Source organism: Accipiter gentilis, chromosome 21 (assembly GCF_929443795.1).
Source record: "Accipiter gentilis chromosome 21, bAccGen1.1, whole genome shotgun sequence".
NCBI classification, from domain to species: Eukaryota; Metazoa; Chordata; class Aves; order Accipitriformes; family Accipitridae; genus Astur; species Astur gentilis.
The window spans coordinates 23,316,379-23,333,745 of NC_064900.1; the positions used below are offsets into that span (position 1 = coordinate 23,316,379).

At 40.2% G+C, this 17,367-nt stretch overlaps 2 protein-coding genes across 7 annotated transcripts in view; one reads left to right on the top strand and one right to left on the bottom strand.

Moving 5' to 3' along the window:
• Positions 1-3,769, top strand: part of USP25 (ubiquitin specific peptidase 25) — a 92,369-nt gene extending 88,600 nt beyond the window's left edge. For all 3 annotated transcript variants that reach the window (XM_049824890.1, XM_049824888.1, XM_049824889.1), the window contains 3 exons: positions 1,718-1,841; positions 2,523-2,718; positions 3,174-3,769. In XM_049824890.1, coding sequence (XP_049680847.1) covers positions 1,718-1,841; positions 2,523-2,718; positions 3,174-3,346 — 493 coding nt within the window. In that variant the 3' untranslated portion in view covers positions 3,347-3,769. The remainder of the gene's footprint in view (positions 1-1,717; positions 1,842-2,522; positions 2,719-3,173) is intronic.
• Positions 1-17,367, bottom strand: part of NRIP1 (nuclear receptor interacting protein 1) — an 895,475-nt gene that overhangs the window by 394,271 nt on the left and 483,837 nt on the right. The gene's annotated exons all lie outside the window — the stretch shown is intronic.

Consider the following 17,367-nt stretch of genomic DNA (forward strand, 5'->3'; position numbering starts at 1 on the left):
ATAATTAAAAATAGCTTACCTTGCTGTTAGATTGCACTACAGTTGTTTCAGGGAAAGGTCACGCAACGGGGGGAAGGAGCAGGAAGATAGGGACTGGGAATAATGCCACTACGAGCAGCAGGTTTTTAATTTGGATCAACAGAGGTTTTGTCACTGTAATTTCAACCTGCAGTTTCACAAATAACTGAACTAAGAATAAAAGGGGAGAGAAGGTCCTGCTTCTCTGGCTTTATATCCAGCAATTCCAGTTGCTTGCAATCATCTTCTCCCCTTTCCTCCTACATTAAGTTTTCTGCTGTCTGGTCACTTGTGTTGGTGATCAGTGGTGTGAAGAGTTTTCATGGCAGGAGAAATGGACTTGAGGAGAGGGTAATAGGACTTCTTTTAATGAAAACACAGTTTTGTATTTTGAGGACAAAAAAAGTGGAGAACAGTGACTGTACTTGTAATATGTTAATTACTTAAGCAATAAATATTTAGAATTGCAAGGGACTATGAGCAGATCTCATAGTGGAAGAAATAACTTCGCAGTAGATTTTGAAATTATGGCGTTGGGCTTCATCTTGCACTTCTAAAGAGGGATATTAGAAGGTAAAGTTTTAAGGAACTATTGCTATTTCAAGTAGCCTTTTCCCTTCTTTTTATGTTGTCTCATTAGGAGGTATTACTGTAAGTCTTGAGTTTGTCTACTTTCGAAAATTCTGACATGTATTTTTCAGGCATGCCCTCTGTGTGCTCACACAATTTTTAGCCATTTTTAGTAGTTTGGTGGTTTGGTCTTGGTAGTTTAACCATGACTTCCTGTTCTCACTAGGAGTAAGTGCACAATGTACTGTTCCTCTAACACTCCATTAGGAAATTTCTTTTCCTAGATTTTTTTAGTTTGAATAAAAATGAGATTTCTAACTGCTTGTTTTTAGGGTAGCTGCCTGAACTGCTTTCAGTGACTGTCTGTCATAACTAGTTTTCTGTAAGTCAGATAATTAATGGTTTAAATTGTTTGCTGGAAATGGTATGCAGCAGTATGAGGGGAGATTGTTAATCTGTGTGTGAAAGGAATCTGTTGATTATTAACTGTTAGGTTCTTAGGTCTTCTGTTACTTGTCCTTTAGGAATTAGGTTTGTATTTATCTTCTGCATTTACATTAAAGATGGAAATATCAACAATCTGTTAGCACTTACGCTTTTGAAATGCTGTTGTAGCTTCCATCACTTTAGACTTCAGTAGTTTGGAAGAACATATAGTGAGGCTAAAAATTCACAGTTTGTTTTTTAGAAATAAGGTGGCAGCTTTAAATCTTATTTGCTAAGGTGTAGAATACTATCAAGGTAAATATGGCGACAGAAGATCAAACCTAATGTGATACACAGGAAAAGTGCACACAGGAAAAATTTAAGTTTTCGTGTATACTCAAGGATAATCCAAAGCTATTTTTGAAGTGGGTGAAATGATACACATTGGTTTCATTGAGCGTTGGATCAGACTTTATGTGCAAGTGATCTAACCTGATAATAAAAAAAATTGTTGTAATGTGCATAAAGGACAAAATTGTGTTGTAGAAAAAACACCATTATGAAAAGGTTGGTGGGGACAGATGGACTTACAGTCAAACAAGCAAGTGAAGTTACCTGTCTTGTGAAGAGCACAGTAGTTAGCTTAAAACAGGTGGTACCTGGATGTTGCATCTAATGTTGTTGTTTCTTTACTTTACTTCAGCTATATGGAAGCCTTGCTCTACCTTATCTATGCTTACCAGAATAACAAAGAACTCTTGTCCAAAGGCCCATACAGAGGGCATGATGAAGAGCTGATATCTCACTACAGACGAGAATGTTTGCTAGTAAGTGAAGGGTGAAGTATGTTTCAAAAAGTTGAACTTGCTGCATAGCTTTAACAAAATTAATTAGTAGAAAAATGTTGCCATCACGTAAACCAAAACCGACCCCAAACCCCTTTCATTAACAAGTTAATATTTAGATTTGTGTCAGTAAAAAAAGCCAAAGTAAGAAGGAAAACTTTATTCCCATTTTCCTTTTTGAACAATTAATCATCATCCTTACGATAGTAAATAGCGTGCTCATTGCCGTCATGTCTGGACTAGGTAGGAACAACTGTTGACAGTATTGGTGAGCAGACTCACCCTATTCCCACAGTTTGATGGGGAGACAAATATTGGAAAAGGCATCAGCAGGAAACAAGGGGTTTTTTCTTTGATTATGTCACTTTTAGCAATATTGAGAAAACAAAAGCAGATGATAGGACATCAGTCTTTAAAAAGAACAGCTGCAAAGGTTGAGTTGGCAGGTATCAATTGAAGCATCTTTGAGAAATAGCACAAGATCAAGTGGTTTAATGGAGTATATGCATCATTGCTGTAAATGTTAAAGCGCAACTGTGGTTAATGCAAATTACCAGGTAGCTTTGTAGGAAGGCTGCTTTAAAAGAGACAGAAACTGATGCATGGTAGAATGTGAAATGCTGTATACTTAAAGGCTTTCCTTTTTTGTGGTGGTTTATGAAGAAACTAAATGAACATGCTGCAGCACTGTTTGAATCAGGAGATGATCAGGAAGTAAATAATGGCCTGATCATTATGAACGAGCTTATTGTCCCTTGTTTGCCATTACTACTGGTGGATGAAATGGAAGAAAAAGATATTGTTGCTGTGGAAGATATGAGAAACCGTTGGTGTTCCTATCTTGGACAAGAAATGGAACGTAAGTCATTTATTCATTAAGGTAAAAGGCCCTTGCAAACTTTTTTTTTTTTAAATATATAAATGTGATGTTTTCAGTGTCTTGAATTGAGCTTCTATCTTTTGTGCCTTGGTAATGTATTTTGAGCTACCTTGACTTGAATTATCCCGTAGACATTTAAGTAAATAGTTTTTCCATATATTGCACTGGGGTATTAGGCCTTAAAGGAAACACGCTTTTTGAACGGAGAAACATTTGTGGTGTTAGACCATCTGAAGGGGCTTTTATATTAACATCTTACTAGGAATTGATATGTCCTAATTATTGCTGACAGACCTGAAGAAAGTGGATTATTCCAAGTGAAACTCCTCCTCTTCCCACCCACTAATAAAAAATAAGTCAATGTTGGGCAGAAAAAGGAGCATTCTACATGCAGACATAAATGCTTATGTTTGTTTTTCTTGTTTTATTTGCAGCTAACTTGCAAGAAAAGCTGACAGATTTCCTGCCAAAACTGCTAGATTGTTCTACAGAGATTAAAGGTTTCAATGACCCGCCAAAGTTACCCTCCTACTCCACACATGAACTGTGTGAAAGATACGCCCGAATCATGTTGTCACTCAGTCGAACTCCAGCTGATGGAAGATAAATTCTGCAACCTTCCTAAGCACATTGTATAAACTTTTTTAGTTCTTAAACCTTGCCTTCCTGTCACAGGGTTTGCTTGTTGCTGCTATAGTTTTTAACTTTTTTATTTTAATAACTGCAAAAGAGAAATGACTGTACAACTTTAGCCAGACTGCAAACAATTAAAGCTGAGAATCGCATGGCGCTCAGTCGTTTCAACCAGAATTGATGCAACATGCAAGTCTGAACATTATGGCAAAACTGCTCTTTTTGCCACTTATCTGTTACAGTATTACTTTGCTTTTATCTTAAGATCCTTTACTTTATCAACAGCTGTCTGGATCATTTTGTGACTGCAACTACTTTAAGTGTCCAGTGCTGTGTAAATACATGGTACTTGGTAGCTTGTAAATGAAATGAAAGAATAAAGTTTTATTTATGGCTACTTCTGTGCTTGCAAGCAGATACCTTGTATATTAGTGTAAAATATGGGTATTTTTAGAAGAGATACAGTATATTGATGGGTTACTCAATTTTATAGACAAGGTTTTTCAGGATTTATGGTCAGTTTAGTTACAGGTAGTCAGAGATTACTGTATGTGAATATATTGAAAAACTGTCACAGTATTATACACTGCGTTTCTTTTGTATATTCTTTACTGATCTGTATGATACTGCACCTGAACACTTTGTGTGTGTCTGCGGCCATGCCAAGTCTATTCTGATAGTAGGGACTGGCTTTTGAAGCAAAACAATAATGGCATCTTCCTTCTATTCTAAAAATTAAATAAATTAGGAAGTGGGAAAAAAAAAAGGTATTTTCAGTAGAAATATGTAATACCCCCTGAGCAAAATTTACTAGAAATTGATTCAAGTAGAGGAAATACAGGTTTCAAAAAAGTAGAATTTGTGAAGCTTAAGAATTAATCCTTTTTTTTTTAAATTGTTATTTTAGTCATGTAGGTGACCAGAAATAAAACCTTACGTTAATTCCTTAATTTAAATGAGTTGCTATTGTTGCAACAAAATATCTCAGAAGTCTTTTATCTGTCCTAATTAAATTTCTATTGCAAGTAAAAGAAAAGATCTATAGGGCTTGTTTTGTAGAACTGAAATACTGTCTGGTTTAATGAAGAAGCTTAATTATTTTGTGGAAAAAGAAATTTATTGTGTCCTTTAGGTAATCCTGTTACCTGACACTATTTTGATTCCTGCTCTTTATAGAGAACATTTTCTGTTAGAACAGTAAAATATGTGAATATTTGTTTGTATGTTTTTATTGGAGCGGCACTCAACTTTTCATTACAGGCTTTTAAGTGGTGATTATTCAAATACCTACTAATAAAAGAACACAGAGGGAGGGAAGTAGTGATTAAGTTCAGACCACCTAGAAATGTAGCAGGCATAAATGTAGGCATCTCATATGCAAGAAGAGGCAGAGTTCAGTCTTGATATGTAGCAGTCTTGAAAGTAGTTCACCTTTGAGAGAGATACTGGATCACAATATGCAGTGGATAGAGTGTGGCCTTCAATTAAAAATCTTTTTAGGGGTGTTTTCCTCTTCTGTTTTCAATATTTGAGTGCTTCATACTTTATCAAACTATCCATTTATTTTATCAAATTTTTTTAAAAAATAATATTGAACTCTTACAAGTGCAATACTCCTCAGAAGCCTTTTTTTAGGTCTGAAACTATTGATGTGTGAAATATCACCTCTCAAAGAAGAAGATATGCACATTATGAAAAGGGTGAAGATGCATTTTCAAAGATTTCACATTTGACATCTGTTGCACTTTGGAAACTCGAGAATATGCCTACTTAGCGCTGTGTATTTTTAAACAAGGTTTTGAACAGATTAGACTTTTTGTTTGCCTTTTTTCAATAACTGTAAAAACAATTAAAAGTGAAAGAGTAATTTTATTTCTTTGTTGCTAACAGGTTTTGAATTCGAATGTTTGTGAAAACTTTTAAGGAAAGCTCCCCTTTAACCCGGCAGGAACTAGTTACCCTCATCATATGTGTAATCTTCCATGACAAACACAGGGGAAAAGGCACTCTTTCTAAGGTAAAAAAGAGGAAGAAAATATTTGACTTGAGAAGAATATCTAAAATATTTAAATTAAAAGGAAGCAAGCAAAGATGAGATTATTTGTTCTTTTTGTTTCAGTTTTTCTTCAGTTTCTTAAAGTATGAAAATAGGCCATTGTAGTTCATAGTACTGAAGTTAAATATGTATTAATTTGCAATGACCTGAATTTTTGAGTTGACTTGAGGTCTGTCTAGTAGAGCAGAAATAAATAGATAAGTATTTTACTATACTAGTATATTTAAATATCTCGTATGAATTTAAACCTTCAGTTGAATCATTAAGGCACTATTTTTGTCCTAAAACCCTTGCTCTTTTCACTGCAGTAAGGTAGCTGCTAGCTTGGATTCACGATACTTAGTGCAAAACCTATACAAGTAACTGTAAGGTAGTAAAGCAATACTGTTCATTTGGCTACCTAATAATCTGTGACTGAATAAAGTAAGTAGATATTTCTCTTCAGTGTGGGAACTGTGAGATTTTTATCAGGCTTTTTTTCAGTTTATTGCACAAAAAGATTAAGGGAATTTAACCCAAATTCATTTACTAAATCACCTGTGCCATCAATTAAATGCAAGGGGTTTTTTTCCAGATGTTGCTTCATAACATGAAGGGCCCATAAGACACTGCAGTCTTTCAGTTATGTGCCCTCCCCCTGCCCCGCCCCCCCATGTGTTGTCTTTTTAGCTGACCTATCATATTGCTGCACTTTTAACTGATATTTCGGTAGTATCTAATATCCTGTTGTTTCTAGTTAAAGCTGCTGTAACAGATCTGTTAGTTCCAGCCGAGCAGAAGTCCATGAGAACCAGCAGAATTAATCTGAACGAACGAAGAGGATCGATGAGTGAATTTGTACTTCTTGGATGTGGTGATGTTGAAATGACACCATAAGCAAGGGGGTAGACTTAGACCTTCATTACTGAGTCACCATTGCTTTGTGGACAATCTGTACTTTAACTGCAGTGAATGACTGATGCAATGAACAGATTTGCTCTAGAAAATGTGAAGTATGAGCATAGTCAAAAGAATACGCTTCGTGTTCAGACATTAAAAAACCCAAAAACAACTAACCTGGTAATGTCTGTATTAAATATCTTTCAGATTATTTTTAGGCTGCTCAAGCATGCATGTAAAGACTGCAGCTCCAGAAAGGTACCCAACTAAGAGTAGCACACAGGGAACAATCTGATACTGTCCAACAAACACAAAGGTCCATAAAGTGAAACAATGGTTGTTTACGTTACTCATTTTGTGCTATTTCCTTTCCTCAAAATCCAGTGAGTCCAAATGCCTGTGGGAGGCTTTATGAAAGCACAAGTTAAGAATGTTGATGAAAAAAATGAACCACTCAAGTATATAATAAATCACCGCATCTATGCAGCATTTTCCAACATAAATATGTACCTTAATTTTTTTTAAATGTATTCTGGTTTTATGTCTAGAAGAATGCAAGAAAAATGGGTATTAGTCATGGCATTGAGAGGGAGGTGGTTGCATCTTTCCATTACTTGCTTCTGGAGAGGGTATTAATACAGATATAAAAAAAGCTCTTTTCCAAAGAGGTCTTTTAGCAAAATGCAGTAGGTGGAATTCAAAAAGGGAGTGATTCTTTCAAGTGAAACAGAATTATTTTTCATGTGATTGGTATCCAGTTTTCCTTTACATATTGTGTCCTTGAAGATCCTTTGAAATCCTGGGCTTGATGGGTAAGCTTTTAACTGAAATTCCTAAGGAGTGTCTTTGTAGACAAACTAATGATATTGGTATTCCCCTGGTTGAGTTTGCATCAGCAGAACATTACTGCTCTTCTATTTCAGTTTTGATCCTTATGGGAGCAAAGCCACAAAGCAGCCACAAAACTTGGTGACAGCTGTATTTCTTACAGCTCCAGCCATCGCTACTGTATACATACGTGCTGCAACTTTGTCATGCCCTTAAAATCTTGGACTTAGCTACAAACTTTTCTTCACCATGAGTTTCAGATCTTCACTGTAAGTAGCGGGAAGAGACTCACGCTTGTCAGAAACAGTTTCCTGAGGCAGCACTTTGAAAGAAGAGCTTGACTTGCTTTCTGGTGCTTAGGATCACACCAAATCCCGTTCTCTCAGGCTGAGAAACGTAGAGTGAGGAAGGCTTCAGAATGGCATTCACTGGATGGATTCATAATGAATGTTAAGGATATGGTCATCCTTCATCTCTCCCTTTGTATCTTAATTGAAGTACCTCTCATATAAAGGTTTGGGCCCCATTGTTCTTTCATTCACTATTTTTTGTTATTTCCCCCCCTGCCCTGTTGTTCCCTATTTAAGTCACTTCAGTATCCACTTTGCAAGCTTTCTAGTTTGTTTAGTTTTTGCTTCACCATCAACCACCATGCCTTCACAACCAGGCAGAGCTAGTGAACCAGGATTATTCTGCTTCCATCTGATTACTGTGGGCTTCAATTTTCACCTCTACAAGCTCGTGAGTGCTTTTCTTGGAACTGCTCTGGTGTGTATGCCTTTGCAGGATCTGTGGGTCAAATAACACCATCCATGCCCATGGTGTCTAGCAACTCAGCATTTGAGAGCCTGAAATAGGAAAGTTATGGGTAGTAAGCTCAAGCTGCAGACTTTTTCTGTATAGTCTCTTGGCGTGTTTAAAAAAAAAAAAGTAAATAATTTGTTGGAGACTGCTTTAACCGAGCACTCTCTGAACTGGGCACTTCAGAAGCGTGAGGGGTGTCTCGTGCACTGTATCTCAGCGCTATCTATCCAGGTTTTATGAAGGCTGTAGAGACTGTTCCTGATGTTGAATAATCTTCAGTTTACCCTGATCCTCATACTTTGTCTTGAATTATTAAAACTGCAGTCAAACATAAATTTTGGCAAAAAGCAGCTATGTCTTGCTGTGCTGGCTTAAGTTGGTATCTGTGCAGTCCCTACCCATATCTGTGTTCTGTATCTAGGTATTTCCTATCACTTTGTGGGGCTGTATCTTCATTATCTGTGTTAAAGTTCTCTGAACCCATTTGTATTTCACGGACATGCAGGAAACCGGGAGAGAGCAATAATTCCTATAGATTTCCTTCAAGAAACAAAACTTGGATTTTGTCTGTGACCTTGTACTGTAATAGTGAAACTTTCAATTAAACTGTGGACTTAGGGCTTGGAAAACCTGTGGGAGTTTGGGGAGGGGTTGCTTTTTTTTATTACAGATAATACAGAATCATAAGGCAGAGGGAATTACTCCGTAAACATAGTAAACTTTTATATGGATTAGGAAAAAACCAGTTTTTTCAAGTAAGTTTTAAGCAAAAGAAGTCAGTGTTAAGTAATGCAGTTTGAAGAAAACCTTATACTTTCTTAGGGAAGAGGTTGGAGTGTTAGGCTTTTGAGAGAAACCTTGATCTATGGAACTGAATATCTTGTGTAACTTTTAACAGTTCAAGGTAATACGTTCTTGTAATCTGCTTATGAAGCTATTTTGTTTGGAAAGATTCTTTAAGTTTTGCATCTCATGAAGCAGATTCTTTAAAAAAACCCCACCAAACAACAAAAAACCCAACCAAAATACACCCCACCCCTCCCACCCCCCTCCAATCAAAGAACAAAACCCCCATTCCTTGAGGGAGATAATACTGTTCTGAGAAGTCCAAGTTGAGTTGGGATGCTCAAAAGATGTATCTTCTCCCTTCCATGCTTACAGTCTGTTTTGAACAAGTACATTCTGTTTTGGAATATGTACAATTTTCCTTTGAATTTCTGAAGGAAAATTTGTTCCAATGTGTTTGAACATGAGATTAAGACCTGTCATTGTATTTGGCACAGACACTTGTTCCGCTCTCAGCTGATGGTGATTTTAGTTATGTGGTTGTTGCAAGGTGCTTGAACAGATGTTTTCTCACTTCTCCATCTGTGGGATGGAGTCCTCAATATACTTTGCATATAAAGATTTATACTGCTGTGTTTTTAAGAATTGACTCCCCCTCCCCTTTTTTCTTAGTCCAGTTTAATCCTGTTACTGAAATGCTTTGCGCTGGGCAAGTAAAACAGTACTGATTTTGTTTGCCATCATTCTTGTATTTTCCATTGAAGACAGTGACATCTGTGTGTTATCTGGACTTAAGATTTGTAGTTCTTTGTGCTCTATGAACTTGTTTTACTGAAATGGAAAGTGGTGGAGTTAATTACCTGCTGGTTGTAGTTGACAGAAGAGCCTTAATGATGTTTTCTAATTAGTAACAAAGTAAAATAATTTCTCCCTTGACACAGTGCCCCACAAAATTAGGAAAACTGAGTATTTTTTCTAAGAAAGTAGAAGCCACTAGGTAAAATCTGGCAAGTGTTAAAACTGGCCATAATCCCTTAGGGAGGGCACTTGTATGGATAGTGTGTTTTGTTCTCTTGTCTTTGTTCCTGCAGTAGGCATACAGCTAAAAATACTGACTCAAAGTGTTTATGATGGATTTTTTATCTGCTTTGTAGTGGTTTTGTGGTTTTTTTTGCTTTATGTAGGTTTGCTTGTTTTGTAAATGCATAATGTCAATTCTTGGTGATAAGCAAGAAAGTATAATGAGTTTGGATGGCTATTTTCTATCAGAAGCTCAGTGAAGTTATGAAACTTCACAGTTATCCTCAGTTCTTTCTGTCCTATTACTTGTCTAATTTCCCACTGCTCCCAACTAATGCACTTTTGAAACTAAGTAGTGGGCTCGGGGCAGACTATGATGTTCTTTTAAGGAAAAAATTTGTTTGGCGAAAAGGGTTACAAGAGGTCTAAGCTAGCTACCAAATACTGGTAAGCTCTGGCTAAGAGAGGAAGAGAGGCTAGTAATATAGCCAGTTTTAAACAAACCTGTCTTGTATTATTTCTGCTTTTAAGATTGTATGATTTAGTTTTAAGTGGTGTGCTAGTGGTTATAAATGCTGTTTTCAAGTCCTTTATAAAAGGGTGCTGTACAAAGAAAGTCTAAAGGGAAGTGCTGAACTATGAGTAAATGTTGAGGGTTTCTAAATACTGTAGTGTAACAGCTCTTTCCAGAGTGAAAGTACTGTGGAGTTTAATCCCAGCAGAGAGCAGAAAAGAAATGAGAGGTGTTATCGGCTACAGAAACGCTCAGGTGTGAGTGGACAGAGATATTCCATCAGTATTTCTGCAGAGCAGGAGAGTGAAGGCTGCTGCGTTCCCTCATCTTGCATTTGATCAACTGCAGGCTCTTTGACCAGAGGAGATTCAACACTTCTCAGCAGCGTAGGCAGCAGGGCTCCCTTCTGCTGTAGAAGAAGGAGAAGAAATGGGTGCATTTTGGGCAGGAGCCCTAGGGAGCCAGGCATGCTGTTTCTGGAAGTGGGAAGGATGGCAACAGTTGGGAGGAGCCCCCTCTTTTCCACAGAAGTCACTCTCCACACTGGCTGTTCCCCTCCTTCCCCTTGTCATCGGCAGAACTGCGACTCCAGGCTCATGCATCAGCAGAGTGGGTGCGGAGCCGACAAGTCTGTCCACCAGCAGCCTGCTTCGTTGGCTGAGTGCCTGCTTTGCCGCTCTCCTGTTTAGCGTTGCACCTGCAAGCTCATTTTTACTTCAAGTCCCTTCTGAGCCTCTCCTTTCTAGGGTACTAGCCCTGTTGGGTAAGTGAAGCGATGTTCTTGCTTCCCGAATGGTGAAGCACTGGACTGAATCCAGCTCGCTGAGTAGTCTCAGCTACGATGTAACTGACTGACTCATGGCAACCTATATCCTTGCCTCAAACTTTACAGTGTTTCCAAATTTCATCGGTTATTGCTTGTATTTCAGCTCACTGATGAAGAGGTCTTTCAGGACCTGACTGCTTCTCCTGGAAAGTAGGTCCCAGTAACAAGAAGCCTGTATGTCATGGCACCACAAGAACGTCTTTGGAATAAAACATAAACTTTCGGTCTTACAGCCATCTCGGGCAGCGTTAAGAGCCATGAGACTGTAATGGGATAGCTCCTCTGGTGATCTGCGGTCTCTCCCCGTAGGTAATGGTGGAGCTCCCCGTACCACTTGATGCAGTTAGACTTGACACTAGACTTTCTTTGACAGCAGCAGAGTGTGCTGTCATGAAAGAGTTTTCGTGGTTCTCCAGGGTAATAGCAAATGTCCCGACAGCATGTGCAGCAGGGTTGTGTAGGAGATGATCAGGTTGCATACGGGAAGCTGTTTCTACGTGTTGAGTGCCCAAGTTACAAATTTCAGCATTAGTAGTAGGCCTCCTACACCAGGGAAAGATAAACCCTCCAGTTAAAATGATATCAGACGGAGTGCAGATGACCACATATATGCTAAAACTGAAACCTTTGCTTGCTGAAAAAATCTTACATGGTGACAGTCTAACGATGAGAAATACAGTTAACGTACTTGGAGTTTCCTATTCAGTTTTGACCAAGCTGTTACCTACTGTATTAAAATATTTTAAAAGTTTCTGTTTCTTATCTTAAATGGCCCATCTCCCTCAACTAGGAATCTGGAAGTTTTCACTGGAGTGCTCAGTGACAGTCTATACATAATTTTTATTATTTAACTTTCCTGTTGTGCTTTTCGGTGGACCTACGTAGGAAATCATTTAAAAAGAATGTGTTAATTGGGACAGCCTTTCTTCTTTAAGTGTATATAGAAGATATGTATTACTGACAGAGCTTTTATATTGCAGATTTTAGAGTGCCTGTGGGTTTCGTCTGGTCTGGGGTCGGTTTGTTTTTATGCCCGTCATACTTTCGGCGTTTTCTAGAGAGCCTAACGCTGTAAGTGATCCTTTCAGAGTCTCTGATGATGTATCGCCTGAGGGACTAGGGTCTGCTAAGGCCTGAAGCAAATCGCCGCCCACGCTCCCGTTAAAAACGTGAACGCTTTCCGCAGCGGTGGAGACAGCTGCTTATCTGGGAAGGCTGTGGGGTTTTAATCTCCAGGGGAAAAGGATTCTGAAATGTTTTCAACTTCTTCTGTCTGTAGATTTACTGAAATCGCCGAAGTCTGGCTTTGGGTGATGAGAAACTGCAGAGCCACAGCCGGCGGCCGTTGCTTGTGCTCAGGGCCGTAAGTTCTGTAAGGCCCCGGGCTGCTCTCTGCCCCTGGGCAGGGGCTTTCCGGGCCCAGCCGGGCAGGAGATGGCAATTCCCGCGCGTTGAGGCCACTTTCCCTCGGGGCTTGATTCTCCGCCACCCCGCCATCGCCCGTAGGACGCGGTGACGAGCTTGCTCTTGTCACGGAAAGGCGCGGGCTGCCCTGGAGCCGCGTAGCCGGGGGGCGGCTGCGGTTCCCACCGCCTGACCGCGGCGGGGTTTGGTGACACGGGGAGGGGGGGGGAGCGAGCGGTGCCCCCGCCCCGCCCTGGCCGCCATGTCCGTCTGCGGAGCTGGGGCGACCCCTGGCGGGCAGCGGCCGCCACTGAGCCGCCGCCGCCGCCGCCGCCACGGGGCGGCGGGGCCCGGCGGGGGGCGGCGGGCCCCGGCGGGGGGCGGCGGGCCCCGAGGGGCGCTGCGGGCCGTTGCCCGTGGCTCTCGTTTCCTCTTCGCTCCGAGCCTCGGCAGGCCAGAGGAGTGAGTGACCGGCGGCAGCCGCGCAGCTCTTCGGGCTTCGTAAAGGGAGATTTTTGGGCAGACCTTCCCCATGCTTTGTTCCTGGAGGAACACCGGAGCTGCTCGGGTCGTTCAAAAGCTAGGGGTGTCTTAAAATACGTTTGACTTTTTTGGCAGTTAACGCTACGCTTTGCCCTGTCTGCGCGGAGGTCCCGCGGATGTTGGGGTTTTTTCTCACGATGCTTCGTACCCGCAGCTGGCTGCAGCAAGGGAAAATAATTTTACACTTTTTTGCTGAGGTCTTCGTGTGAATCAGAACGCTTTCTTTCTTTCCTTGGGCTGGAAATAAGGTGTAGCTTTTACCGGAGAAAGCCCAAAGTGATTCGGTATTTTGTTAGGGTAGTTTCTTTCAGTAGTTTGTTCTCGTGGCTGTAGTTAGTGGTGCCGTTCATGCTGAGCAGCTTTCCGGCTATAAAATGGCCAGCGAGTGGTAGTGCGTGCAACGTTTGTAGCGACTGGTCCTTTTGCTCTGAAATTCGCTTTTTGATTGGTACCAATCCCACAGCTCTGGCAGGATGTACCAGCTCCCAGGAAGCATTCCTAGGAAACCGGTGGGCCTTTCGGAGACCCTGGGGTGCCTGTGAACAAGAGAATTGAGGATAGCGTATTAGAAGGTGTTTAAAAATAATCTGACGTGTTTTGAATTTAATCTTTCTATCTTGAAGTTGTGTGCTAATGACAGACTCAGGATAGCTATACTCCAGAAGTTTTCGGGAGCTTTTGTTGGAGATTTTTTTAAAAATTATTATTATTTTATTTTTATTTTTTAAAGTTTCTAGGAAATTAGGGTTTTTTTTGTTTTGATTTGGTTTGGGGTTTTTTATGGCTGTTATTGATGCATAGCAGGGAAGAGAAAGAATAGTTTATGAAATGATGGAACGGGGTTTCAGTTGAATGCCTAGAGCTGGTCACCTACTAACTAGTTAGTGGGTTAGTAACTAACTAACAGGTTTCTTGCCTGTTTGGAAATGCACGCACGTGAAGAAGCAACAGTGAAAACAAGATGATACGAGTTTGGTCTAAGTCACAAAGGAAAAATTCCCTAGAGGTACTTGAGTGAAGAAATAAAATTGCTGTCTATAATTTTGGGCACTGTAGTTTCAACTGCTACCATTCCTAGCAAATCAGATAATTTTGACCAAATGTGTCATGTTAGCTACTCCAAAATTGGCAGTTTTGTTTCTATGGTAGTGTGTATGGCAGTGTTGCCTACCTGCTTGCCGGGATTGAAGTATCGGCATCATGATACTTCAGTTGTGACACTGGTACACAAGGTCTGTGGCTTGAGCTTTTCTGCTGTATTTGAACTTGCTCCGAAGAAGGCATCATCGTGGTGCCTATCTGAAAACAGAAGTGATCGGCAGTCTCCAGCATCCTATTTGGTGCCTACGAAAAAACAAAGAAGACATTAATCTTTATTGTGTTCATCTAGTTTGAGATTTAGTAGGCAGACCAAAGATTACTTTAGCTAATTAGGGTCTCTAATTGGGTTAAAAAAGTTATTAACCTTTTAAACGGGCTCTCCAGAGTGGTATGTCAGCATGTACTGGTCTAATTTGCAGCCGGCTATTGGTTCCACTTGCAAGGCTGGCAAGCGGAGGGCAGGCAAAGGTCAGGTCGTTCCTTGGGGTGAGGGAGGGCAGGGAAAACGTCTGGGGCCGCACTCTGCCATGACCAGGGTGCAGGAGAGGATGGTGGCGCTCTGGCAGCGAGTGCACGAGTGCAAGTTAGTTCTCAGCGTGTAACGCTGGGCTGGGTGCGTGCCCAAGTAGCTTCCTGCCCTACCCTCTGCGTCACTTACCACTCACGAAACTAGCTGACATTGTACCAGGAGGCTGAAGGAAGAGAGAAAACTCTCCCCAGAGAGATATTCTTCTCTTCTTTGACTCTGTCTCGCCTTTGTGTTTGCCTTTCTAACGGCAATATTACAATGCTTCTTCATCCTGCAGGTGGTAAGGAGTGCCTCCTACACAAAACCCTCAGATGTACATTACGGAGTACGTGGCTGGCCAAAGTTGTAGTGAGGGAAAAAACTACAAAGCAGCATAATATTATTTGCTGCACATATTGGAAGGTACGATTAGTCTTTTACAACTTTTGGACCAGGACTGTTGGTGACTTTTTCATTTCTGACGAATTTAAGTGGTGCTCAACGTTTGCTCCTCTGCGTCACTCAGTCCCATGCGTGCAAGGCCAAAATAGCACTATCTGAAAATGTCAGAGATAACCAGAGATGTTTAGATATGCTCATGATCAAAATCGTAAAAATGGATGGAATCTGGGTCTGCTGTAGCATATCTACAAGAGCTTTCCTGCAAGTATTTTTCCTTGCCCAGTGTGCTTTAGGACTTCTGAAATTTTTTTTCTACCCATATCAACCTAACAGTATATGAAGTCATATAGGCAAAAAAGAAGATACATGTTTATTTACTCAAACTTTCCCTATTAGATAGAAGCCAGATTTACAGCACAAAATCTCTCTGATATTCCATTTTCATATATCACCAAGAAGTTTAAATCCCCAGCTCTCAAGACCCGTTGTATTTTTCTTTCTTGCTGTAATACTTTTCCACTGCTTGTAAGTTATAGCACTCTGCAAGACCTAGAGAACTGAGGCCAGCACTAGGCCATTTGTGGTGTCCATACTAAAGAGCTGCTGTTGGATGGATTTCATGAATGCAGCAGCTGCTGTGTGCTTGCTGCTTTCCTTCCTGCTTTCTTGACCAAAGATGATATTCTACCTGCTACACAGAGCTCAGCCTTATTGTCCCAGCTGTGTCACACTGTGGACTGCTGGCAGTGCGTCATATGGGTATTAGCCTGGTGATGGTGGACTTCTGTCACTTTGCAAATGGAAAGCTCGATTGCTGACAGTAGTCCTCAGCTGCTAGTCTGCTCTACCAAAATCCTGGCACTGAATAGAAGGAAATATGTCATGCTTCTGGTGCTGAGCTTTTTCTATAGTTCCGCTTCCAAATGCTTTTCTGAAAAGTAGCAGTAAATCTTCAGTTGCATGTCACATCATTACAAAATATTCAGAGACACAGTTTGCAGAAAGTCAAGAATGGACTTAGTGGATGTGGTAATAACATTCAGTTCTTTTATCACATGGATCTTTGTTCTTTTTGTGCAAATTTGCTGGGTTCAGCCTGGAGTGAGCAACCTGTAGCCATGGAATGCCAGACTGATACTGCATTTTTCTTAATGGAGTACCTACAACAGTGGGAGATGTAAAATAAAAACAGCAATATTTTTTTTTTTTTATAAACTCCAAAAAAAGGACCTTTATCTGCCCTTACTTTATTACCAGCTATATGCATACCTTTTTGCAGAATGAAAGTGCAGTAAATAGGTTTTTGTCATTATAGTCTTTGGTTTTGCTGTTGTAAGCTCTTCCTAGATTATACTGGGAGATTTCTGAACTGATTCACTGTCCTATGTGTTAAAACTAACATAGTCCAGCAAGGCTTGTAAGTCTTCTGTGTAGTTTGTTCAGCAAAGTTTATGCTGTAATGGAAACGTTCAGTGGGAATATGTAGTTGTAACCTGTACGGTCTGAAATGACGCATGCCTATAAAAATCTTAATGTGATATGTTGTAATGAGGGGTTATAAAAGTATGAAAAATAGATTTCTACCCTATTCCTCCTCTGAAAGATTGATTATATGCTTCTCAGAAATGTGCTTTCAATTTTGGAGAGCTGAGTGTTGTCAGTTGAGGTTTATGAGCAGGTATCCCTGAGTAAATACAGCCCTTCAGCAAGTGGACCTTATACTCACTTGAGGCAGGGAGGAACACAAAACTTGGAGATGTGTAGTCTCGTCATCACCTTCTGGTTTGTGTTAGAATATATTCTTGAAACCCCAGCTGAGAGAAGAGTTGTGCTGTTAGTGTACTAAATTCATTAAAAGATGTTCAAGATAGGTATTCACTCTTACTGTTAATTTTAAAAGACAGAGTCAAGAAAGAGATGTCCTCCCCTGTGTATGGAGAGGAAGCTGAGCAGAAATAAAAATAAGGTTAGGCCATGTGTTTGGGGACTACAGTTTTGATTGGGGTATTGCATCTTACTTCTAGAACCACGAGCTTCTAGAGAAGCGGGTTCAATGCTCTCTCTTTCCCACTCAAGAAAGCCTGAAATATGTTAAACCCAAGTCTTGATTATGTACTGTCAAGCCAGTCTTAATCTGTTCCTCCTATAGATTAGACAGAACAGTTGCTGGCTGTAGTCCAGGACTGGCACAAATGTGTATATATATCTATATGTCTGTGTTTGTGTGTGTGTGTTTTGATTCTTCCTCCACAAAGGAGAAAATGGAATATACTGTATGTTCAGAAGAAAACAAAAACCTTCAGACTTATATTTTAACAAGTTCT